At 44.4% G+C, this 24,759-nt stretch overlaps 1 protein-coding gene across 4 annotated transcripts in view; it reads right to left on the bottom strand.

Annotated features, from left to right (window-relative positions):
* Positions 1-24,636, bottom strand: part of prr36a (proline rich 36a) — a 30,705-nt gene extending 6,069 nt beyond the window's left edge. For 2 of the 4 annotated variants that reach the window (XR_014599260.1, XM_084040730.1), the window contains exons 1-5: positions 21,691-21,833; positions 9,911-10,560; positions 9,633-9,726; positions 3,411-3,589; positions 690-3,236 (exon numbers count right to left, since the gene is read on the bottom strand). Coding sequence is in view for 3 of the 4 variants with exons in the window: in XM_084040730.1 (XP_083896856.1) it covers positions 690-3,236; positions 3,411-3,589; positions 9,633-9,726; positions 9,911-10,454 (3,364 nt within the window). In the remaining variant the exon portion in view is untranslated. Of the gene's footprint in view, positions 1-689; positions 3,237-3,410; positions 3,590-9,632; positions 9,727-9,910; positions 10,561-21,567; positions 21,834-23,072 lie in introns of those variants that run through there. The other 2 variants (XM_084040732.1, XM_084040731.1) reach the window with 2 other exon arrangements.
* Positions 24,637-24,759: the final 123 nt, after the last annotated feature.

The raw sequence follows: 24,759 nt of genomic DNA, 5'->3' as shown, positions 1-24,759 counted from the left end.
GTAAAAATCTAATCTTTATTTAAAGTTTTCAAAAAGGTTCATTACTCCAAAAGATGGATAAACACAAGAAAAAGCTGGGGTACAATTTAAAGTGCAAGAAGAGATGAGGAGTGAACGGGGTTAAGGAAGATTACCTGTAACGTAAGGTAGGACAGTGAAATGGAACGGAAATACATAATCAAAACTTATCGTCAGTCATCAGTTTTGTTCAGCAAAAAGGATCCGGATAAATACAGATGAGAACAAGTTAAACAGTCCATTCCACATTTCTTTTGTTACGCTCAATTTTCTTGTTTTCCATCTTTAAGAGCTGTAAACAGACGAACCTAATCCATGCCAGTTCAGAACAACCACATGATTCTGTGTTAAGTAAAACAGAAACCAAGACCCAGGCACGCTCACACATTAAGAGTAAATAGGAGTAGCTATTGCACATACAGGAATTTAAGCCATATACTCATCACAAAAATGTTATATCAGAGGGAAGTGCCACTGCTGTCCTCTTTATTTCTTCCCTTTTTTTGCTCTCTGTTTTTTTTTTTTTTTTTTTTACCTCCACCCCCAGACATTTCTGGACAAACACTGACAAGAGCTACAACAGTGCGATATTGGGGGGCAGCTGGAACAGGGCCAGAGGGAGTTAAGGGACATTACTTGGGCTGTTAGGGAGATGTTTAACTATACATTACCTGCAAAAGAGTTCTCAGTCTTTTCACAGATAGTAGAATAGTAGGGAGGCTGGATGTCATCTGGGTTTTCCTTTGGTTGCTGCAAAGTGCTCAGAGCCGACGAAGGGTCCAGGGCTTCCTCTGGCCCGGGTACCCTGACATGCTCAGAAGACTCAGCTTCCTGCTTCCCACATTCAATGTACTGCTGCTCTGTGAGGCATGGCTGGGTTTGAGGCTGCGGGATCAGAAATGGCTCCTTGGCCTCCTCAGACAGCTCCTCCAGGGAGAAGATGCCGGGGCTCTTGATGCAGCTCTCCCCTGTGGACTGGGCATTGGAGTTTGAAGTTGTGGTCATGGTGTCAAAGCCGTAAGACGCCAATGACGTCGCTGAAGGTGGGGTGGTGTCTTCACCTGCACCACACATGTCAGCCTCCTCTCCCTCTTCCACAGTGGACAGGCAGCGCTGGGCTGGAGGCTGGCCTTCAAAGGTTATGCTGACCCCTCGGCCCTCCAAGGAATCATCCAACTGAGCCTCTCCCTCCGTGTCGCTGGCCTCGTCTTCTGTTACCGAGGTTGAGGAGGGGTTGGAAGTGGGGGCAGTTGCAGGGCCTCCCAGGACCTCGTCAGCAGGCAGGGTCTCGGCCTCAGCTTCCTCGTCTTCTCCCTCTTCCAGGTCAGGCTGGGGGGAAAACATCGGAGCTTGCTCATCTTGAGGCTGGAGCTTGCCATCTCGATTGTAGTCACAGAGTTCCTCTGGGGTGCTGGTCTCACTGCTCAGGGTGCTTGACAGAGACATTCCTGGGGCAGAAAGAAGAGCTGGGGCCAGGGTCTGCATTGGGACTGGGCTGGATTGATCCATGTACCTTTGGGCCCCTAGATGTTGTGGCTCATCTTTGACAGAGGAACGATGGGGAACTTCTTGGTTTTCAGGGACAAATGGAGCAGAGCCTAATTCGAACAAAGCTTGGGCTGAGGTCCGAGTTGGAGTCTCAGAGTCTGCTTGCCAGGGACCTGCAAAAGGGCTTGCTGCAGCCTCTCCTGCAGCCTGTGCGGACTGGGAGACGTGCTCAAGATCCTGTTGCAGCTGAAGAGGTTCAGCCCAGGGGTCAACAAAGGGGTTTAGTTGGTCCCACTGAGCCCCTGGGGCAGAGGGCGGCAGAGGGGGAGGTGGGGGCTCGGCCACTCTGTTTAAGTTGTCCAGCCTTTCATCCTCAGCAAAGTCATCCTCATCTGCATTCCCATAACTTTCCAGCCCACTCTCTGTCACCCCCTCACTAGCCATCTCCACATCATCATCCTCCTCCTCTTCATCATCATCATCATCCTCATCCACATCATTGTCATGCCTGGGTCTCTGCGGTTCATCTGCTCGCTCTGAGCCCACGTCCATGTCACACACCCGATCGTCATCTTCGTCCTCATCTTCGTCCTCATCAAAATCATTAACTGGTATGTCAGGAACCTTCTCAAAGTCGGGTGAACCTGCCGACGCTCCTTCCATGTCAATGGCTCCTTTGAGACTGCCGTCTCCCAGATCATCCATGCTCTCTGTGCCTTCTAGGACACCAGGGGCACTCAGTTCAGATGCACCCTGCTGGCTGCCGCTTACATCCTCAGAGTCCAGCTCAGAAAGCAAGGTGCCACCGGCTCTCCAAGCAGACCCCCCGACTGGTCCGGCTGACCCTGGACGAGACTCCTCTGTGGGCTGTGTGGTTCCACTCATTTCAGACACAGAAACCAGCTGGCTTCCCTCCTTTTCTTCTTCATCCTCCTCCTCATTTAGGTTGGTCGGAGGAAGGATCAGAGTGATTGCATTTGCTGCTGCTGGAAGGGCTTTAGATGTTGAAGGGGTTTGGTCTGTTAACAGGTAAACAGGCTCCTCAGATAGATCTGGAGGACAGGCCACTGGTGTTAATGTGTGCTCAGCTGGGGCAGGGGTCTGCTCCTGCATTGTTGGTAAGGGAACACTGCTCTCAAGGGGTGGAGTTTGTGGTACGGCTGTGCTGACAGGGCTTTGTGGAGACGAGGAAGCAGCTGCATGTCTTTGAACAGTCTCTTGAGGTACCACATCTGCAGTGGTATCCTGGGCCAAGACTGGGGGAGGGACCTCCTCTGGTGTGGATGGTGCTGCGTTGGCTGCTGTGGCAACTGCTACTGCTGCACCAGCACCACTCTGTGCTTCAACAGCAGGCGTGATAGTATTTGAAACCCCTTTCTTCTTGGCGGCAGTGAAAGGTAGGACAGCCTGAGTGGTTTTGAGTCCACGTTTTGTCTGAAGATTGCTGCTGTTTGAGGGTTTGTTGGCTGGAGAGGCAGGTGGTGTTCGACCAAAGGGTTGTTTGTTATGGGCAACGGACTGAACAGCCACTACAGGTTTCTTTGTGGGTCTAGATTCTGTAACTTGTTGAGTTTTAGGCTGTGGCACCTTTGGGGGCGCTGCCTTCGCTGTCGTGTTCCATTTGGAAGCAGCGTTGGGGGCTGTTGGTCTAGAAGGTTCAGGTCTTTTGGTTGAAGCAGATGTTGTAGCCGTTTTCTTTGCCACTGCAGCAGAAGGTGGTCGACTGACATCTGGTGTAAAAATGAAAAACATCAAATGTCGATTCACCCAATCCAATTACACTAAAATTAACCACTTCATGCTACTTTATTGTAGACATTTTAGGTTAAACATTTTGAAGCTTTGCTTATGAAAGTACATGGGACATTGTTGTCTGCAGGGCAGAACAAATCATCACTCCTTACCTTTCTTAGCAGTAACAGCTTTGAGAGGCTGTGCTGCTGTGGTCCTGCCAGTAGAAGGTGCTGTGGTAACTCTAGAGGCAGCGGTTTTGGCAGTTGCAGTGGTGGAGGTCTTGACTGTAGATGTGGCGGGCCTGAATGTGGTGGATGCAGGTCGAGATGTCAGGGTACCTGTAGGAGGCCTGGAGGAAGCGAAACAAAGAAATGTTCGAGTGGCACAAAAACACTTAAGAACTGTAGCAGATTAACATGAAAGCAGATAATCTGCCTCTACATGTAATTGCAAGCATAAATAAATGACATCTGCTAATGTAAACCACTAAAGCAATTTCAACAATGGGAACCCATTAACACAGAACTATCCATCTAATGCCTCCTTCCTTCTCCAATCACTTCCAAGAGGTGAGGGCATTGTATAATGAGATGGGGGATCACGGGGGGGGGGGGGGGGGGGGGGGAATAGAAAGATGGAAGGGGAATGGAAAGCTTGAATTGGGGAAGAATGAATGAGGCAACAGTGATAGAGAGGGAACAAACTCAGGGAGCTGATGGTTCCAAGTTTAAAAGTGACTAGTGAGCAGAATGCAAAGACAACAGATGTGGCCAAACAGATGAGGAAGGAAGTCACGAACAGTGAAAAAATATGGTTGAAAAGGGGAGAATTCGGCCAAGAACACATACAGCAGGTGGGAGAGGGAGGGAAGAAAACTCAATATCAATCCTGTTTTAAGCTCCTGGTCTACTACTCAGTCTGGAGGAGTTGCACTAATACACTCAAATCACTACAACTGCAGCTACAAGTCAGAACCTCTTTCCCCACTTCCTCTCTCTCTTTTCTTCCATTAGGCTCCTCTCCTAGACAAGCAAAATGTGCTCTGCACTTAGCAGACACTGGACTACAGCCTTCAACGCCGACCGTAAACTTGGCATTATGCCGTTTCACCAAGCAAATTTGAACCCATCTACATGTCAAAACTGGCAAAAACCAATGCTCCCAAGTCACTCTCCTGCTTCTTGGAGACTCAACACATTAGATTTATAAAATAGTTCTTCAATCAGCAAATTAGAGTTCAGAAGGGGCTAAAAACTGAGACCTGGATTGGGACACTCTGTATTTCGATACCATCCCTGTCTAAATCTGGTGGTCCTGCCAAATTGAGACCTGGATTTTTACTTTATTTCAGAAATGACTGACTTGTTACTGGGCTAATATAATGCTGGCCGATAATTCAATATGATCGTTTATCAATGGACTCATATTGTGATGAAATCGTATAGAGATATTGTGAATTTCTCAGTTAACCTAAATTGATAAAAATTCAGAATTCTGAGAAAGGTAGGTCAAACACCAGTCTCACGCCGATGGTCGATTATAATGACATTTGGTCTTTGGGCACATATTTTCTCTTTTGCTTTATTAAAAAGAGAATGAAATTTATTGAGATTCTTCCTGCACTCTTTTTTTTTTTTTTTTTTACTTGCTTCATCTTTTGTCCATATGAGAAACTAGGACATATGCAACTATCTATACTTACTGAGGAGCACATTAAAGGTAGTTTTCTACAAATGGCCCTGTTCTGAGCAAATCAACTGAAACAAGCAGTTATTCTCAACCACTAGGCCAAACATTTATAAGTATTTACATAGCTAGTTATTTAAATGTACCTTAGAAATCACTTAAATAATAAATAAAAGATAGTAATTTAAACATTTCAATGACCAGTTGAGTTTGAATATCACCACACTACAACTCATGGGTAGAGACAAGTGTGTTTTGCCACTGTTAGCTAGCTAATGTTCCCTCAGATGCAGTGACACAAAAAGTTAATCACTTTCTGTTTTTTATGAAAAAGTGATATGGTTGACATCCCTGTGCCAGTAAACGCTCCAAAGCATGCGATAAGGAAATATGACCATGACTACATTTAAATTGAATTCATAATGACAGGCAGTGATACCCGAGGAAAAGCAGATTATTTAGTTTGGCCATTAGAGCTGACAATCAGAAGTGGGCCCTAAGTTACAACAAGTTGAGAACTCCTGCTATAGTGGGCTCTGAGAAATCTCCACACTATAGATTTGCAATGTCAGATTCCAAGAATTTGCCGTAGTCTGTGCTGCAATGCACTGCTGCTTTTAATAACCTACACAGTCAGTCGGTTAAATGAGTGAGTCGTCAGCCGCAGGCCGTACTAGCCGCCATTTCAATCCTTGAACCCTGGTGTGCATAAACAATACAAAACCTCAGCATTTTTCATAATTAGTAGGTCTGTTTCCATTAAAACCGATTAAATCGATTTGATGATGGAATCCATCATCAAATACAATTACCTTAAGGAACTGTGTGACCCCACCACCAATGACAACAATCTCCATTACGTCTGTGCCGACATGCTAGATGACACACTTTGATTGCTTCTGGTGGAGTAGCATGCCCGCACACAGATGCCGCTCCCACGTTACAATAAACCATTACAATGACCATTTGTTTCCCCAAGATCAGACAACCACTGCACAGACATAGACTCATAAGCTGCTATCAGATGGAAGATTTGGATTATAATGTGAAATGCAGCCCAAGCACAGCAGATTTCATCTGTGTGTCCTCTCAGAGTGAATGTTGGGTAATGATGAAGAGCAGAAAAGAAATAAACAAGGGGATACATACAGCAAGACAAGAGAAAAGGGCACAGCTCTGAACTTTTGAGCAGAAAACAATAACAGAATTGGGGGGGGGGGTTAAGAAAAGGTGCATAAATTGAGGCCGTTTTCAGATCTGCTCCTGCATGCAAACAAAATATGAGTTGACAGTACCACTCAATTATAGCAGGAATGAAGGCAGATATAATTCAGTGAATGACTTTCTCCAAGGGAAGAGTGAGTGAGACTGAAGGATGAAATTAGACTAAGAGACAGAAATGAAGATAGGAGGTAAAGGATGGGAATAAAGAGGGCAAGGAGAGGTCACAGACAATATAACCCCAAACCCCTCCCTCCATTGTTTTATGATGTGTCATAGCTCATAAGAAAGTTTGATTCAGAGAGACGGCACAGATGGACCCACTAAAGTCTGTACTCCATGCACTGGCTGTAGGTGAAGGCTGGTGGTTCTGTTGTTGGTTATTAGTATAGATTACACTTCCTGCCAGCAGAGGGTTGAAATCAATACAAATCACAGTCCAAAGGGAGGATGAGAGTTACTACACAGCCATCTACAGGATGTAAATGACCAAACAAAAGGTCCTCTTCAGGACAAAGGTCAGCAAAGGGACAAGTCACTGATGCACTTTATGGACTCTTCGTTTTACAGACAATATTCACAAATGTTCACAACAGATGCATCAACACGCCCATGGTATGAACATGCTGAGCAGCTGCAACATCTGTTTGGAAAAAAATCAAAGTGTAAGCATAAGCCAGCAGGGTTTTGTTGAAGCCACGCCTTCATCCATGATTCCCCCTTTCCTCTTGTTTCTTCTCAAAACACAGCTGGGAGGCTAAGATCCCCTGGCATACCTGCTCCTGTAGATTCAATTATTCTGCTTTAATCAAGCCAAAAGAGAAAGGAGAGGGCTTGGCTGGGAGGTACATTTGATCCCAGTTGAATGTCAGCTCATCCAACAAATAAAAAAGGCAGTCAAAGTACACCATTTCTGCACCCCCCCTCATTTCTTCAAGGGCCCCCTCCAAGACAACAAATGGAAACTGAGCACCCTAACAATACCTTGTTTGGCTTGTAGGCTGTCCAAAACCAGCTGCTTTACTCCATCCTGAGAGGAGCGCACATTCCTAGGGTTTGTGTGGGCCTACAGTTATCTCCTTGACAATACAGAGTGGAGGCCTGAATCAGCTCAGTGGAAAGTTGAGATGTAGTGTTGCAGCCAAGCTAAAGCATTGCAGACAGTGTTGGCTCTTATGAGGCCCTGGGCACCCGCTGTCACTGTGATAAATACCATGGGCCTTTTCTGTTAGGGCAGTAATTCCGCTCCCTACCGAGTCCAAGAGAAATTCGTTTTTTTTTTTTGTCCAATGGGGCAAGATAGAAGTAATCAGGAGATGAGACAGTGAGAGAAATAGACGTAATGATGAAGTGATAAGAAAGCCAGGGCAATGGTTTAGGTGCAATTCTGATAAATTCCCAGTAACAACCCATTTCATGTTTGAATAATGAGGACATTCTTTATCCCAGAGGCAAAAAAAGTACTATCCTCCTGCAATTCTGTCCATTCCAAATGGAGATCGTTGAACATAAATCATCTTACCGATTGTTCAGCAACATAATCGCAGTCCTTCTCATGTTACATAACTACCCACACTCTGCATTTTACATCATGTATGCAGCTAAATGATTAAGGAGTTTGAAGTATGGGGACAGCTCGATTGAAGTTGGGCCGTAAGGAGGGCTTGAGGAGATCCTGGCCAAATGCCCAGCACTGTACATGCACAGACGGCGAAAAAAGGATGGGGGAGAGAAGAGATTGAAAGAGGGGGTGGGGTGGACAAATACTGATTGCTCAGTCAGCGCAAGGCCATCATAACCCACTGTGGGAGTAGAGAAGAGCAAAGCAAAGAAGGTGCCAGATTTTACATTTGGCTTAGACTCCAGTTATCAACGGTCTTCATCGACCAATGAGACATCCTCCTGACCCAAGGATTGTTAGGAGCGGGAGTAAGGTGATGTTTTGATCGGGGAGAGGGAGGGAAAGGTATGGGGATTCTACGGTTAATGTAATTGTATAAAAATCTTAAGTGTTTTTTGAAACAAAACTGATAGATTATGCATGCGTTTCTATGGTGCTTACTATACAGTAAGTAAGAAAGCCAAGACTGCTAAGCATGGATCCAGAATTTGACTGCCTTCTTATATCATTCTATCAAATATTATTCCCCATCATATTTCCAGGAACTAACTGCAAATCCAAAATCTTATTTGCCCTTTATGAATGAGGCTCTAATAAAAATACAATTATTTCCATTGTTTCCATTCCTCCCTTTGGGCCAATTAATATTAATACTTCATGAGGATGGCGGGTCTTTACCAAACACGTTGGCTTTACGGTCTATATGGTTTTACCGCAATACATCTACATGGAAAAGATTCCCCTGCACATTATCGACTGTCTCAGCAATATGAGTAACAATATGGCACGGCTGGAATTACACAGAGGTTGCTGCAAAAGTACAAGGAAAAGGCTCTGCAGCCCCTGTATCGCAGCTAAATAATCTAATTAAATAGCCAGATCCTTGACCATCATTAAATACTGTTGCATGTGTTTATACAGATTATTGGAGCCATCGTTATTAGTGTTATGACTAATGCAAGGTCTGTTGGTGTTGCTGCCTGAGTCTGTCAGGGAGCCAGCACGGACACCAATACTGACTGAAAAGCACACCACCACTCCTGTTGCTACACAAAGGATTCGGCATGCCACTGACTTGGACGTCACATGCAGGTGGCATGAAATGCAACGCGCTTCATCTGTCACATGGACAGACACCTGCTGCTGTTCTCCTGTGGTTCTCCCTGTGTCTCAAGCCGAAAGGTGAGGCCCTGATGTCACATGCCGGTGAACGAGCCAGGAAACCATCACATAGGGATGATGTGCCATTGTAATCAGATTCCAACACTTGAAATGCCGCATCTGATTAATTCAGAGGACTCTGTCACACACACACATGCACACACGCACACACACGCACTATAAGCCAACTATGTAATTCTGCAAAAGCCAAAAATATCATTTGAGAGCAGCAAGTTGAGTCCAACTAGAGCACTCTTTCCAAACCACCAGCTCAGTATGAGGGGGATTATAGTCAGAGTCAACAGCTCCCTGCCCTGGGGAGGTGGCGCTGGTTTCTGCCAGGGGGTCTGTTTGGGACAAAGAGGTAGTTCTTCAGTATCGCTGCCTCTGTTAAGGGCCTCTGTCTCAGGTTATTTCTGCTAACATGACTCACACTCTTGAAGAGAAATCTGACTCAATAACGGCCCAAAGACCACAAAGGCCGTCGTTCTCCATGGTTCTCTTTCAGGGCATCAAGACAAACAAAGTGAGCCTCATTCAGTTTGTAAGGGAGACTAAAAAGTTCTTAGAGAGAGGGGGAAGATGACGGACAGGAACACAATGCAGAGCAGGGAAGAAAAAGCAGGGGAAAGGAGTTGTTGTCAGAAAAGTCAACGTTGGCTGCTTAAATTACTTTATCAGCTTTTATCTGCATTATGCCTACCTGGTGGCCTTTGAAAGGGTGGCACCAGTAGCTTTTGTTGTGGTCGAAGTGCTGGGTTTTGGGGCAGTGGTGGCCGCTGCTTTGCTGGCAGTAGCTACAATAAATGGAAGAACATGACAATAAGACTTCTAATTAACCAGAAATGCAAAAGAAAACATGTTTAAGCATCAGTTGTTAAAGACACCTGAGAGACAAGTGGATATTTTTGAACACAACAAGAAGTAAATGAATGAGAAGTAAAACAGGAATTTAATTAATTATACATATGTCAGACTTACCCGTTGTTTTGGATCTAGCTACATTAACGGTCTCAGCTGCAGGTTTCTTCTTAGAAATGCCATTCACCGTTGTTGGTCTGGTACTATTTGTTGCTGTGGCAGCAGGAACAGAGGTAGTCCTGGCCAGTCCAACAGGCTTCTTGTCAGGCACTCTAGATTGGTTTTTGACCGTGGAGGAAGCTGCTGTTCCCCCCGCTGGTCTTTTAGGTACAGCCCCCGATGGTTTTGCTGTAGGCACAGTTTTCTTGACTGCGTCCGCAGAAGCACCAGTTGATGATTTGACCGTGCCTAGCCGTGATCCGGAGGCCCCTGCAGATTTGGCTGTGGGCTGTGTTTTAGTTGCAGCAGCTTTTGGTTTGCCTTTGCAAACTGCCAGTGGCTTGCCATTGGCGTTGGTAGTAGCCCTGGGTGCTGCATCATTCGCAGCTTCTTCTGGTTGCGATGGGGCTTGCTCTGTTATGTTGTCCTGTGAAGTGGTGGGCTCGGCTTCTGCTGCGGCTTCAGTGGGCTCATTCTTTTCCATAGTATCCCCATCCGGCTTCATTCCCTCCTCCTAAAAAAAGGTGTAATCGCCGACGTTGCTGCTGGCTTACAGGTTACAGCTGCTCACACTCGTTTTGATTGGCCCGTACCTCTCACACTTTGGCGTCCTGTAGGGGAAGAACAAAACACATTAATCACAAGGATATTCATGATGTCATTTACGGTACACCACCTCTTGAATGCATTATTGAACCATTCTGTACTGCTCATGAAGTCATATGAGTTACATGTCACTGTCAGCCAAAGGAAATGCCGTTTATGGTAAGGGGCCTCCAAGGAATTTGGGGGAGTCTGAAAAACAGGAAGTGAACAGTAAGAGATGCCAACACATTAGTCCACCCATCTAACAGAACTACCATGGTAATAATGCATCATAATGTGTGCGGTACCAAAATAAACTTACTAATCACTATTAAAATACCACAATAAAGAAACCATGGGTCGTTTTAATTCCAAAGTTTTATTGGCCAGAAATATAAAAAGCTGATGACTTGTTACTGTGCTCCAAATCACTTTAAGCATCTTGCAATCGAAAAGGGAAAAAGCTGTGGTTTGGAGGGCTTCACAGACTCCTGTCATGACACAGATGAGGAGGAGAGGGAGGAGGTGGAAAACAAGCACCAAATGGCCCACTTGTCAGCCATTGTCTTTGTCTCTGTTGTGATCCCTGTGATCGCTAAACAGAAATGTGTGGACTGGGAGATTCCCTAATTGACAGCACTAGTGGAAAACTTGAAATTAATGTAGAGTAAAAGAAGCTGTGGTGAGGTTGGAGAAAGGGGGTGAGATTAGTTTTCTCTTGCTGGAAAGAGCTCTTCCCAGATCTGTTATGGGTTTTATTTCCCCCCTCAATCATCCCCTCCACCCACACTCCCCATTCCTTTGCCGCTGTGACCACAGCATGTTCTCCCCACCCCCTCCCGATTACTCCTCTCCCTTTCCTATAGCCACTTGTTCCTCCCCTCCTCCCACTGTGTATAGATCAGCTTCCCGTAAATTGCTACACCTATGGTCTAGCCAGTAGAAGCTCTGTATGGCCCAGAAAACAAGCTGTGCTCGAGGTGGATTGAAGAGGAAATAAAAAACAGATTGAGAGGGATAGACATAGCACAATAGAATATTCCTTAGTAATGGAACAAAAGAAAAACTTAATAAAATAACAGAATAGGTTCTTCCTACTAGGCAAGAAAGGCAGGCGTAATATTACGAATGAACAATCCATGACAGCAATTCAGGAAGAGCAAACTAATAAGGTCATGGCTGTAGAAGATTAATGAAAAGCCATTAACTAATCACATCTTGGAAAAATGACAAGTTGCAATGAGCAAGTTTCCCCAGAGATGAGATATTGGGTGCATTTATACAGCATCACAGTTTAAAATAATAACCAGGACTACCAACACTTGACTTTAGGATGGATAAACTGTCCAAGTCCATCTTTTGAAGAAGCAGCACTTCAAAAAAAAAGGTAAGGAATCATTTGATCCCCACCAGTTACACATCGACATCAGAGGTAACCGATACTGTGACACCTTTCCCATCCAAAAATGTTTATACGTTTGCAAGTCTTAAATGATAGTCATTTAGCTAAAGTGCAAAACCTTTGGGACAGTGTGGTGCAAATCCAATCCTTTGTCATCAACTCATTTAATATGAATGAAAAGGTGTCAAAGCAATTAGCAAATTGGGAACGTGGAGAAGGGGTTAGCAAAGTGGCTTCCGACTGGTCCTTCTAGATTTCAATCTTGATTGGTTGGAATGTTTGTATTAAAAAAAAAAAAAAAAAAGTATTTACACCAGGTCAAACTTGATCTTTGAAGTGGTGGCTGTCCTCGATAATAAAAGCAACTCACGTTATTCAGACCAGAAAGGAGCTGCTCTAAATGGAAAGAGCCGTGAGACAGGGAATTTGACTGGCACTGTGACGTGCATGGCATAGTTTTGCCAGTCCAGCTACTAATGCCAAGGGCTTAGCAGATAGGAGAATGAATCACATTCCTCATGTGATGACCCCCTTCTGGACAAGTAAAGGCATCATCTCTAGCCAGCTGACACTATGTGACGCAGCGCAGAGGGGAAGTGAATGGATCATTAAAATCCCATCCATGCACGCACAGATAAGGGATGTTTTACTAAATTGCAGCCAGACTGCCCTGCAGAACTGGTGCTCATTTTCATATCCCTCAGACTGCACTCGACACATACATTATTTGGGGATTCTTCAAATAGTTTGACACGTAGCTAAGAACATGCTGAGTCAGCACTCCTGGTAACACCCCCCCCCCCCCAAATAAAATGGTCTGCCTGGTCAAGATGAAGTTCACTGAGAATTAAAACCACATTGAGGACAGTATGCCTTCTTTTAAGCCAGCCTCACATGGTTAATATCCAAGTGAATTCAAAACCCCTGGTGACAATTACAATGTGCTTTGAGTGTTGTGATGAAGACAAAGACATAAAAAAAAGGGAGAAAAAAAACTGCAGCCATGTGCATTTTGCTCAAGCGAGAGTAAAAGCAGACATTACTTTGTATGGTTGCTAGAGGAAGACGGGGAAAAGGCCTCGTGGTATTTACATTCCACTTCTAATAAAAGAAATATGGCCTTGTGTGTCATTAAATATCACTCCTGACCTCTGAGGCAGTTAAATTACATCTGTTGTACCCCATCTCTCAGTGTCACGCTCCACTCATTCAGACATTAGAAGTGATGTCTGACAAAATAGGTCATTTTTAATACTGTGTCTAATACAAGCAGAGGGGGATTTAGCTGTGTGGAGAGCGTGGCCGGGTTTTGGAATGCATTGTGCAGACTGCTGGAGGTGGTGGTGAATGGGGCGGCCATTGATACAGGCGAAATACGGATGCTCGGGCTTAATGTCATCTGTACATCCAAGACAGCTGTCACATTGCTGTAGTTAATTGTAAAACAGCAAAGAGACAATGCACACATGGACTGATACACGGATTATGCGTTTAAACACAAGTTGCTTTTAGTGGATAAACATACGTCATGACTCATATCATATGATGATTGATAATGAAAATAATCTTTAGTTGGAGTCCTATTTGGGATAAAACTCACAATTCAGTTGCCCGATTTTGAGTTTCTACTTTAAGATCCATGTAAGTGCTGAATCTGCTACAAGATGATTAATGGTAGTTGCCTAGAGCAGCATCGGTATCAACGGCACATCTGACCCATCCACATTCCAGCTCTCCTCAGGGCTACAGGCAGCTGTCCATCTGTGTGTGTGTGTCTGTGTGTGTGTGTGTGTGTCTGTGTGTGTGTGTACGACAGAGCAAGTGGCTCATAGGGAGTCCAATGAATGTGTGTGCATCAGATGGGTTCACCAGAGTGCAAGTGAGCAAAGGATGTGATGAAAGTGTGCATGATGAGAAAATGTAATTTGCAATCATTTACATGGAAGCAGTAAAAAAATGTTATTTAGTGGCCTGCCACTTCCTGCATTCTTTAACTCCACAGTCACTTCAACTCTATAAAAGAAATGCACCTTTGGACATTCAAAACAAAAGCTGGCTGGGTAAACTTGACAATGTTTACAGTCCTGGGAGTGTTCAGACTGTGTATATGGTGTGGCATAAAGTTCATTGGCTCATAATTTTTCCTCTGTGTATTTGAGGCATGTACTGGGAGAAATACTGGCTGTATTCAGTCTGAGCGAGGACACAAATGTATGTGAATGAAATGGCTAAAAGGGAAGAGAGTGGTCGGTTTATGCAGTGGAACGAAGAGCCAAACAAGAGGTTTAATTTGAGAAAGACAGGGGTGCTTTCTTAACTTTGGAAAAACTGCTTACTTTCACTTCAATCCCTGTCTACTACAATCACCCCTACTCCAAAAACCATAAAAATGTACAATGACCGATGAATCTAAAAAAAAAAAAAAAAAAAGTTAAAAGTTGGATGGTTTACACTCACAGCCTCCCATTTCTCTTAACAGCCCATACAAGGCAGTAGTGCAGTTTCTTCTGGATCACCAAGCGAGTGTTTAGTTCACACACATACAGACTGACAACAGAGAAATACAATCTGCTGTTGGAACAAGCACACTAATGTCTCAAATTATGCTGACAGGAAAGGCAGAGACCACATGAGCCAAGCGTTTGTGAATATGCAGCGCAACAAGAGCATTCTGCTCAATAGTTGCCTCCATCTCTACACACCAGGAGTCCTTGCAGCCCTCTCACTCTGACACAAACACGAATATGGTTCATAATGAGTCCTTGGAGGGTAATTCAGAAAAAAAGGGATATTTCTCATGTTCCTGCCTAATTCCTCAGTTGAATAAGAGGGACTGTGCTCTGGCCTAGATCAATATCACAACTTGTGACTTCTTCAGTTAGTCAGTTAAAAGCATGTTAAGTAAAGGAATGCGTCATTAAAAGTAGAAAGCACAACACAAGTATGTACTGTGTGGCTCCATGGCTAAGAAATTAGATGATAGCATAATTTTATGGAGCAACAATAACCAAAAAAGGCAACAACATTGACTCATACTAACAAAGCCAGAGATGCATCTCGGCCATTACATACAGTGGGTATCTACGCCAATATGTTTGCATCTTATCGCACTGATTTTGCTCAAATGGAAATAAAATCTGCTCTCATCGCTACAAGGATGGCATTTTCTGGCCCTGCCCTTTTATTTGGGGTTTTATCTACATTTCTCAAAGTTTGTCAACAATAAACTTGTTGCAGTTTCCCAACCAAAGTTAGGCCCATAGTGATAGTGACTGATATAATGATCGATTTTTTTTTAAAAAGGGATTTAAATCTGAGATTGTGGCTAAATGACAGCAGACAATGATTCATTAATTGAAAATGTTACGAGTTTGGTTATTTCATGACATCTTGCATTTCTACTTCCATTAGGAAATGCTGCAGAGCTTCAGTAACAGGAAGTGATACAATTAGGTTAAGGACAATTTGGACTAAATGCACTTGCAAATAGTGGCATGTGCGTGGCCTTCATGGCATAGGTAGTAATTAATACAAGTCTATTCATCCTAATGCTCAAAGCTCTCCAGCAGTCGTCCAACAGTCTTAAAATGATGCCGAGAGTGTGCACCAGGTTAGAAACAACCAATAAACATCAAGGCAATGACGGATGATGCAGCTTGTCAGCTACTTACAGTCTATGTGCAACATAGCTGTTGGATTATTGACTTTTGGCACAGTGTGCCACTGGATGTGAAGAGCACTGATTCATTCAAGGGTTTAGCTGTCCACAATGTTTTTACTGTATATTACTCCACCTTTTTTTCCCTCAGAGATGACACATGGCCATGGTGAGTAGACTACAACTGCATCCATGCGTTTGCGAAATGACAATGATTCTTGAATCCTATAATATTTACTGCAAATTACATACAATGTAGCAAACAATGAGTAGGAAACATTCAGTGATCTAGCTCCAGACAGCTGCCCCCTTGTTTACTTTTTGCAATAGAATGAGGAGGTACCTTATAGATAACTACTCACTTCAACTCCACCAATCAGTCATTCCTCTTCCATTGCAGCGCTTTTAAAGTTAGTGCCAGGAATGTATACAAACATGGCGTCTGACCAATGCTCAGTGCCAGGAGTTTCCAGGCGTTCCTGGGCTATCGTGTTCAAGAAAATCGATCGGTTGGACAGATAACTCAATAACATAATGCTTGGCCATCGCCAGCATAGAAACATACAAACAACGACTGTGTCATGTGTTTTTAAACTTTGAACAGCAGCAACAGTGTGTAAACTACTAGCAGAGCAGCTGTTGCAAGGTTAGTTCTGTGCACGAGTTTCTGCTCCAGCAAGTGTTTACAAGTTTCAGTAGACAAAGCCTAGGGATAGGTCTTATGGCGATACCTTTAATTAGATTAGGGGAGGAAATTAGAGTACACAGCACAGCACAGCACTTCTGTCCATCACACAGATATGAATAAATAAAACAGATTTAAAAAAAACTAACTTGACAAGACATTAGCATTGGCAAAAAGCAGGCAAATGCCCTTAGCAGAAAAAACAAAAACACTTTCACTGAGATAGTGTGTTTGGCTTTACATCAAGTATGCAGCTTACTCTAATCAATTCCATATGGGACACTAAGATGTGCTAAGTGACTGTAAGCTACTCGATAAGGCCATTAGGAGCAGGTGGTTAAGCGTGACTACAAGTTAAATGGACTTAGCATGTTAGCCTTTAAGGGAGTGGCACTCAAAACGGTACGGACTAGAGGCTAGTGGCAGTGGAGGGGTCTGAAATAAATGGGTTACAATCTGTTACAAACCTGGCAAGGTTTTTAAAAAGCACCAAGCCAGTCTCTGCTGCCACCAGGACAGGCTGACAGCAAAGAGAGCAAAGTCAATGGGTGCCATAATCAACCAAGGAGACAAGTGAGTGTATGTCATAAATGGTGTCAACCCCCCCCCACCATGATCATCTTAAGTGTTTGCGTGCATTACCGAGTATAACATTAGGGAACTATGGGGGGGTGGGAGGGGGGAGACAAGCCCCATTGTCTGCACTGTGCACCATGTAAACCCCTCAGGCATGGTGCCGAGGGGGGTGGGGGTTGGGTGGGTTTTCAAGTGGATTAACTGGTGCAACGGGACAGGGGAGCAGCTGGTGTGGGTAACTTCACCCAAAAGAACCCATGGATATTGAATAGGCTGCAGGGTGAAAGAGGGATGGACGCATGACACCTCTTTGATGGTGAACTTAATGCACAGTCAACCACAGTCCAACCTGTTCATTGAGGACTGCTAGTCAGTCACAGGTAGGGCTGTCGCAATAAGCACAACATATACAAGATGTCATTAAAAACAAATGACCTAACAATAGTAAAGCTTATTTATATAGATGTAAAATCAGGATATTTCCTAAGTTATTTCCTAAAAACCTGCAGCTGTAGTCCCATATACATCACTCACTGCAGTTTTGTGCCAGGCTGACATTCGCTGTTAAAATTACCAACAAGTAATCACCACCGTAGTGTTCACAACAGACAAGTTCAACTTCCTCTAACAGAGGTTGTGTGGTAGAAATCAGTTGAAAGGCTGCAGAAGGATGGCAAGAATATCGATGGAAAATAAAACGGTAGGGAGGAAGTTATAGAATAAAGCCATGGCTATGAAATAGATCTAGACGAGGCATACTTCACTATGAAACTCATACCAGCTTCCCACCAAGGATCTTTGTCTCGCGTTATCTCCTCATTTTCCATTTCCTGTTGCTTTCCAATATCAACCAACTAATAAAAGTAGTAGGTGGGGGCTGGAGACAAAGAGCTACCTCACACATTTTGTCTTTCACATTTTCAGTAACTTGAATTCAGCATGAAAACAAAAGAACCAAATTAAGAGATTCTGTAATGTGTGGTAAGCTGTACAGAAGCCAGAGCTGACATCAGTTTTGCCGTATTAAAGCCAGCCAGCGGCTACTCTCCTGTGCACCGGCCAACCGGCTGGAGACAGATAGTCAATATAATGCTGGAGAGGCCGAGGGCCAGATCAGTCGCTGTGCCTCTGACTGGGCAGGGTCAGCTGAGGCCAGATCCACAGTTACTCCACACCTTGCCTGCCTGCCTCTCTGAACAGATGCAGAGGATGCCAACAGGATGTCCCCAGCCTGCTCGACGCACACAAATACACCCTTATAAATGCTGTGCACTTTGATTTACCAAGACAACTTATACCAAAATATACCAAACTAACTGCAATATACAGCTTTGGTTCAGCAGACATCTGCAAAACATGGCAAATGGTGCTCAAGGAAAAACCTCACCTATCCTTTTTCTCAGTTAATAGGTTAAAATCATTTTCGTATCACCTACACTAATTAGCATTTTTAGCTGTAAATAGACCTATGCAAGTACTAATGCAAGGCTTCATGTAAATCAGTTATCTAAATTGAAAGAAAGTATCTATACTGGCACAGCACAGCAGTCTTTGGGATGGCATTTCAGGCTATCAAAGTGAGCTAACAAACAGACTACCAAAGTGCTGAATTACTCTTTCAATAATTACAGTGCACTGAGCCCCAGACCCAGACAGACCGAGTGCCTAAAAATGCAATGCAAGCATCCATCACTGTGTAATTGGCAGGAGAGTGCCAGCCTCCAAACCACAGTGACGAGAGTCACAGCACCACACCGTCTCACAACCCCACTGCTCGAACGCCACAAGCAACACAATAGATGCACGAGAAACCTTAAGGGTGAATGGTGTAATGCAGTTCAGCCCCAAATGTCATCTTAAACAGATGCAGTCAACCATTTCCATGGGTGTTGGCTCGAGACTGACACCGGTTGCAGGCGGTCAAAACAGTTGACTTCCAAAAAGGTGCCAAGATGCAAATGCTCTGCCCTGAGCAAGACTTGTGCTCGTCATTCAGCTTCCCTGAGAACGATAGCTTTAGGAAATTCACTCAAACAAACAAGAGCTGAAATGATGAGTCAATCAATCTTCAACGTCTTTGATGATGAAGTTTTTCGATAATTGGTGGATTGACAGAAAACTCAAAATCGGCAACTACTTTTGGAGGTTTGAAATTGTGCTGGGCTTTTTATGAACCAGAATGTTCATTAAGGAAGAGGGTGATTTTAGCTTTAAATGTTCTCTAATGACTGAAAAAATACCCCAAAAACACTGATGCTTGTGATGGGGGGAGTGATTTGTAAGTACATTCTGTTCTCACAATGTCGGATCACGACGGAGAATAGATTTGAACCCTTGACCCCAACACCTATAACCATCATAACCTCTCACAGCAGTGTAACAGCCGTTTCACATGAGCTCGAGCTAAACGGAAGAGCACAAATCATCAGCGCCTAATGTAGTAATCCCACAGCATATCACACCATTTAACAGGGTGAAGCAGGCACTAAGGACAGCAGTAGCTAGTTTTTGTTCACAGGCCTGCCATTTCAGATAGATATCAACTTCTGGCAAGCTGGTTAAGATTGCTGAAATTTGACATAGCTTTACAAGCTTGAGGAAAGCTCTCAAGTCGCTGAGAAGAAAGTATTCGGGGTGTTCAACATATTTCAGTGACACCACAGAACAGGGATTTCATTCAGTCAGTCACAGAGCATCAGCTCAGTTCCCCCCTCAACGCATGGCATTTGAAACAGTCACACTACCGCAACTGTTGCAATGTCAACCACCTGCATTTCTCTCATGCCTGAAATAAACAACTGCCGCCACTCCGTTATGCACCACACACCTGCCTCGTCGTTAAAGTAGGCAATATGAACAACATACAGTGAACTTGTAGAAACATATTCAACTAAACTGATAAAGAAGGAATGAATGTTTGTCATTTAACAAATATAATCTCATCATGAATAAACATGAAGAGCTATTCTTCTTTGCATAACGCCTGTCGTCTTTTTGAACCACCTTATCTGAACCCTTGAGACTTCTCAATGTTATCGTACAGTGAAAGGAGATAACTATTTCAAGCTCTTCTGGTTTGCTTTGGCCTTTAGGAAGAGGAAGGGGAAACGGAGGTGTTGACAGCGGAAATGGCTGTGCAGAATAAAAACACAGGCTGAATTCAGAGGCTGGAAGTGTGTGGGTCTTTGCCGGGACCTGAAGGGCAGCCCGAACCAGTTTTCTGCTCCTCTGGAAATAACATTAGCTTAGCCTCAAGGAGACACAAAAACAAACAAAATACCTGATAAGAAACAATGTGGTCACGATGTTTCCCAACTTTATTCATTGACCAGTGCACAGTGCATTGTTGGCCACAAACAGCACACCAATTGAGTCCTTCATATCCAAGCAAACGTCTTTCAAATTCAGTGAAACGAAGCAGCCAGTGACCCAACAGTGTGCTCTTGGAGCCTAGCCAGAAAGTCAGAAACTGGTGTGTCATTCACACTTGGTTTCACATCCAGGTGACAAGCTCCCCAGCAGCAGCTCCACCAGGGTTTCAGGAGGCAACACACTTCCCAGTGAGCATCTGCATGTAAAATATCTTTTTAAGAGTCACCGCTCCAGAACACACACACAACCCTGCCCGCCACACCCAGGAAGCCCAAAAACACACACCCATTATGTAACGTAGACTCTCAGCCAAAACCTGGATGACAAACGGCATCCCTCTATCATAGAGATCAGCAGACGATGCCGTCCGATAGTCTGCCTCCGAGCTCTCGACAGTCCTCCCTTTTTTCAGGCTGTGCTGCCAAAATCAAGAATGAGATCACTTCAAGTGCAAGGATGCAAATATGAAAACAGAGATTGGTAGTTATGTGGGCCAGAAACAACTGAGAAGACCCTTGAATGTGCAGTGAGTGGGCAGGAAAGGGGTGCCAGGTACTTCATATGACTTTTTCATGTGTATCAAAGACCCTTCTGGACTGTAGGACCCCACATAAACTGAAAACTTATCAGCCCAGATAGGATCTCAGTGCATCAACAAGGAGGTCTCTCAATACTTCAAACACATTGAGATACGTGTTGTGTATTGTAGCCTACTGCCCAAACCACCAGTATGTAGTAACAGCTACTCGTGTTGTTGGCCCCCTGTCAAGCACCCCCAGGTGGTCCCAGGAACCCACTCTGACACCGTTTGTTTGGAGGGTTTCTGGGTGTTTCGTCCCGAGCCTCGAGTGGGGCTTTAATAATGCCATCTGTCTCGGAGAGCAAAGCACGCTGAATTCTCCCGGGTTTAGCCGAAGGCCTCGCAGAACAATAGCGTTGTACGGCGGCGAGGCTCGCTGAGAGAAACACCAGCAGCCGGTCGATACGTTGAACCCGATACCACCAACACCGTGCCAGCGTGTGCCACTGTACACCCCCAGATAAATGGCGTTTTCAGGAGTGATTCAGCGCCCAGCCGACGTGAGGCATGCTAACGTTACACATCTACCAGGACACCCAGCCACAAGCGAGCCAACAGAAAAGGGCGTCTGGCTTCAAAACACGCGCCGTCTAGTTGAACCGACACAGAAATAAGGGGGAGCATCCCTCAGCAAGGCGCGCGTTTTAGAGGTGACGATACTTGGAAATGGCACAAAGAAACGAGAAGGCGACGGAGCGAAATGTTAACTTCAAGATGTTTGACGCGCAAGAAGCGTTACAGCGTCATACATTCTGCGTACCTTCCAACCGCCGGCTGCGTCCACGAAGCCCCGCAGAAACAAACAGTCCCTCCCTCTCGGTCCAGCGCCGAGGTAACGCTGCACTTAATATGTCGGCAGAGCCGTAAATTTCACTGGACTCACAATAAACGCCGTGCAGTCAGCGGCGGGCGTCCCTCTCCGTGTCCGTCCCTCCACGTTTGAGCGACGACAGGCTGCTCCCGTATATGAAGGATGGAGGATGGGCAAAGGAGGGGGGGAGACGGAGGAGTCCGGCAGCAGCTTGAAGAAACCGAAGCGTGGTGGTCATAAAAAAAGAAGATGCAGATTAAATCCCGCGAGCGGTCCAATCAACAGCGCGAGACTGGTGGGTATGCAAAGCAGGAGTGACGTCAAAATTCAAACCAAACTCGAGCTGTGGAGCCTCGACCAAGGGGTGCTGGGAAGATTAATTTAATTGTTTAAAAAAGAGGTCAGCGAGTGCTTACAAGTACGGTTTGTTCCTTTCTCACGAAACAGAAAAAAACTGGTGTATTTAAATAGAAGGAGTGAGTAAATAATTTAGTTCCACGAGAATACTCTCAAACAGGAAGCCAGTAAAAACAAAGAGGTTAAAGTGTAATTCCAGCAATTTAATATAAATATTTATTTATATATTCAGTATGTTCAGTAAATGCCAGGATCTTTCATACTCCTGGCTCCATATTGCCTTTTTATAATAAAAATAATAATACATTTTATTTGAGGGTGCCTTTCAGGACACCAAAGGTTTTTTTTGTTTTCGGCCTCCAGGTGACATGCTAACAACATAAGTGTGACACTTCCATTAGTATTATATCCTCTATAGCCCTGTGTAACTAAATGTATCATTATTACTGGTTGTATAGGTCAAGTGTCTGATTCTCTCTCATTCTTTGCCAAGTGACAAAACATATGGAGGAGCAATCTCATCAGAGGCCCCCATAGCGCTCTGTTTGAGGGCCCTGGGCATGAAATGAATAAGAAATAAGCACCGACACTCCTCGCCTTTTTTTCTTCCACCCACATGTTTATTCTCTGTGTTTAAATCAAATTGGACACACCGAGTTACATGAGTAACATTCTTCCTTCTTCACACACACAAAGGTTTTCTGTTTCCTGAGATTTCGGTAGTTGGGAACCGGCCTGCATGAAACAGATTCTTTCGGAATGAAGAAAGTTTAATTTTCTGTGCTAGTAGTTTAGCGCGGTGTCCACTCCCCTATAGTACAAGCCCACAATAGCTGGGAGTTGAATTCTTTTCTTTCTTTTTTTCGGAGCTGCAGCTGCAGGCTCCACAATAGAAGTTAATGAAAAGGGAGAGGACATACAAAGACCATTCTCACAGAGAGAAGAAAGAGTGAATGGGTTAATACATCTGACATTAACTGTTGTTTCCTCTAATAAAGCTCAGAGGCGAGGAGACAGACTGGAGGTATTTAGAAGAAAAGGCCCGGAGCAACGAGAAATCTAAAACTCTGCGAGTTTAGGGAGGAATGGAGGCTTACCAGAAATCTCCAGCTATGGCCTCGTCAGTGAACACGTTCTCCATGTGCCTCAGTGGCGAGTGAGAGTGTGAGTCACGTCTCAGCTCTGCGTCTCCATCCCTGCTCTTTGCAGGACTCTGGCAGCTGTTTCATCAACAGCCATGTCAGCCTTTCCAATCGGCGAGGGGGAAAACCCAAAAACTCTCCGAGAAGTTGCTCTAATTCTTTAACTCATTGTCAGCAAACAGTTTGAATATTAAAACAAACGCTGCATCATTTAAAAAAAAAAAGGTGTTTCAAACATTTATATTCACAAAAACAATTTTAATGTTAGACGTAAATCTGAACCCAGGACCCAAATTCCTGCCACAGGAAGCTGCTTCTTGGGTGGGGCTCCTCCAGTAAAGCATTTATTTGAATAAAAATCGGCACTAATGGCACCCATCATTTTATCACAGAGCTGAAAAGGCTCCTAAATCCCCTCGCATCCTGCCCATCCATTTCAGATTGCTTCATAATATCGTTACACAAGGCAAGGGTGTGGCTCAGTGCTGGGCTCTGGTAGAAATCCTTAACAGAATTAGGATAGACTGATAATCTTCAGAGCTTTTATACACACAGTTAAGTCTGTGTCTTTGGTGTGGTCTGCACCCATCTGACCTAACACCTGTATCGTTGACAGCTGCACACACCACCCGTGGCACAAAACTCCCTCTGCACGCCCACGCACAGGACGACACACCACACACAACCTGCCGCTTCAGGGACTCAGTCAATAAGACATAAGACAGGAAGAGGAAACTACCGCTGCTGCTGCAGGCCTGCAGTTTTGATCTATTGTTAATGTAAAAGGTCCTGAACTTCAAACAGCAAACCACAAGTGACTGGACTTTCAATTCAAGCTGAGACCTTACTGGCATCAACAAAGCACCACGCCCGACATCAGCACACTGCAACTACACCGATGGCCCATTAGCAGCTTCTGGAGCGAGACTTCCCCTCATTGTGCATCAAAGGCACTAAGTAAAAGTAGTCCTGCATGTGCATGCATCACATGAGTCTAAATGACAATTCTCTATTCCAAGAAAAATGAAAGGAACATTTTTATGAGGTGCATCCAACTATGAATCCTTCATTTCTTTTCCCTCTCACACAGTCTGACATGAACCATCAAGGGGTCGTTAGACCAGTACATAATGTATGATGATATTAGGTTAAGTGCGTAGAAGGCAGAGATGTGCTACATCAGCTGACAAGCCTCACTCGGGAAGTTCAATAAGCAGGAAATGAGCTCATCATATCGGACTGTTCTGGGGAGAAAGAAGAAGGCTCAGAATTGTAATTTACCCTTTCTGAAATTGTGCTGCAGCGTCTCAACTAAAGATATTCACAACAACGGAGTGTTAGACTGAAGGATTCATTTGCCAAAAACAAGAATTGTAGTTTTAAATGTGCCCACTTTTTTTTTTACTTGCCCACAAAGTAGTTGGCTTTTAGTAAGATGTTGCATGGATCAGACACATGCACTCCCTCTGCTGATAATCCAGAGGTACTGCACCTGTTGTTACCGTTTAGGGACATTTAACTGGCTTTGCCCGGGGCCCCTTGTGCAGTACGACATTAGTCCAGGGGCCAGTTAATAATAGGTGGATGTACTAGAGGACACTTTTTAATGTGCACTGGCACCATATTTACATTGAAAGTTAAA

The sequence above is a fragment of the Eutrigla gurnardus genome (assembly GCF_963514095.1).
Source record: "Eutrigla gurnardus genome assembly, chromosome: 3".
In the NCBI taxonomy this organism is placed as follows: domain Eukaryota; kingdom Metazoa; phylum Chordata; class Actinopteri; order Perciformes; family Triglidae; genus Eutrigla; species Eutrigla gurnardus.
The sequence above is the reverse complement of the archived record's forward strand: the minus strand, read 5'-3'. Positions and strand labels throughout refer to the sequence as shown.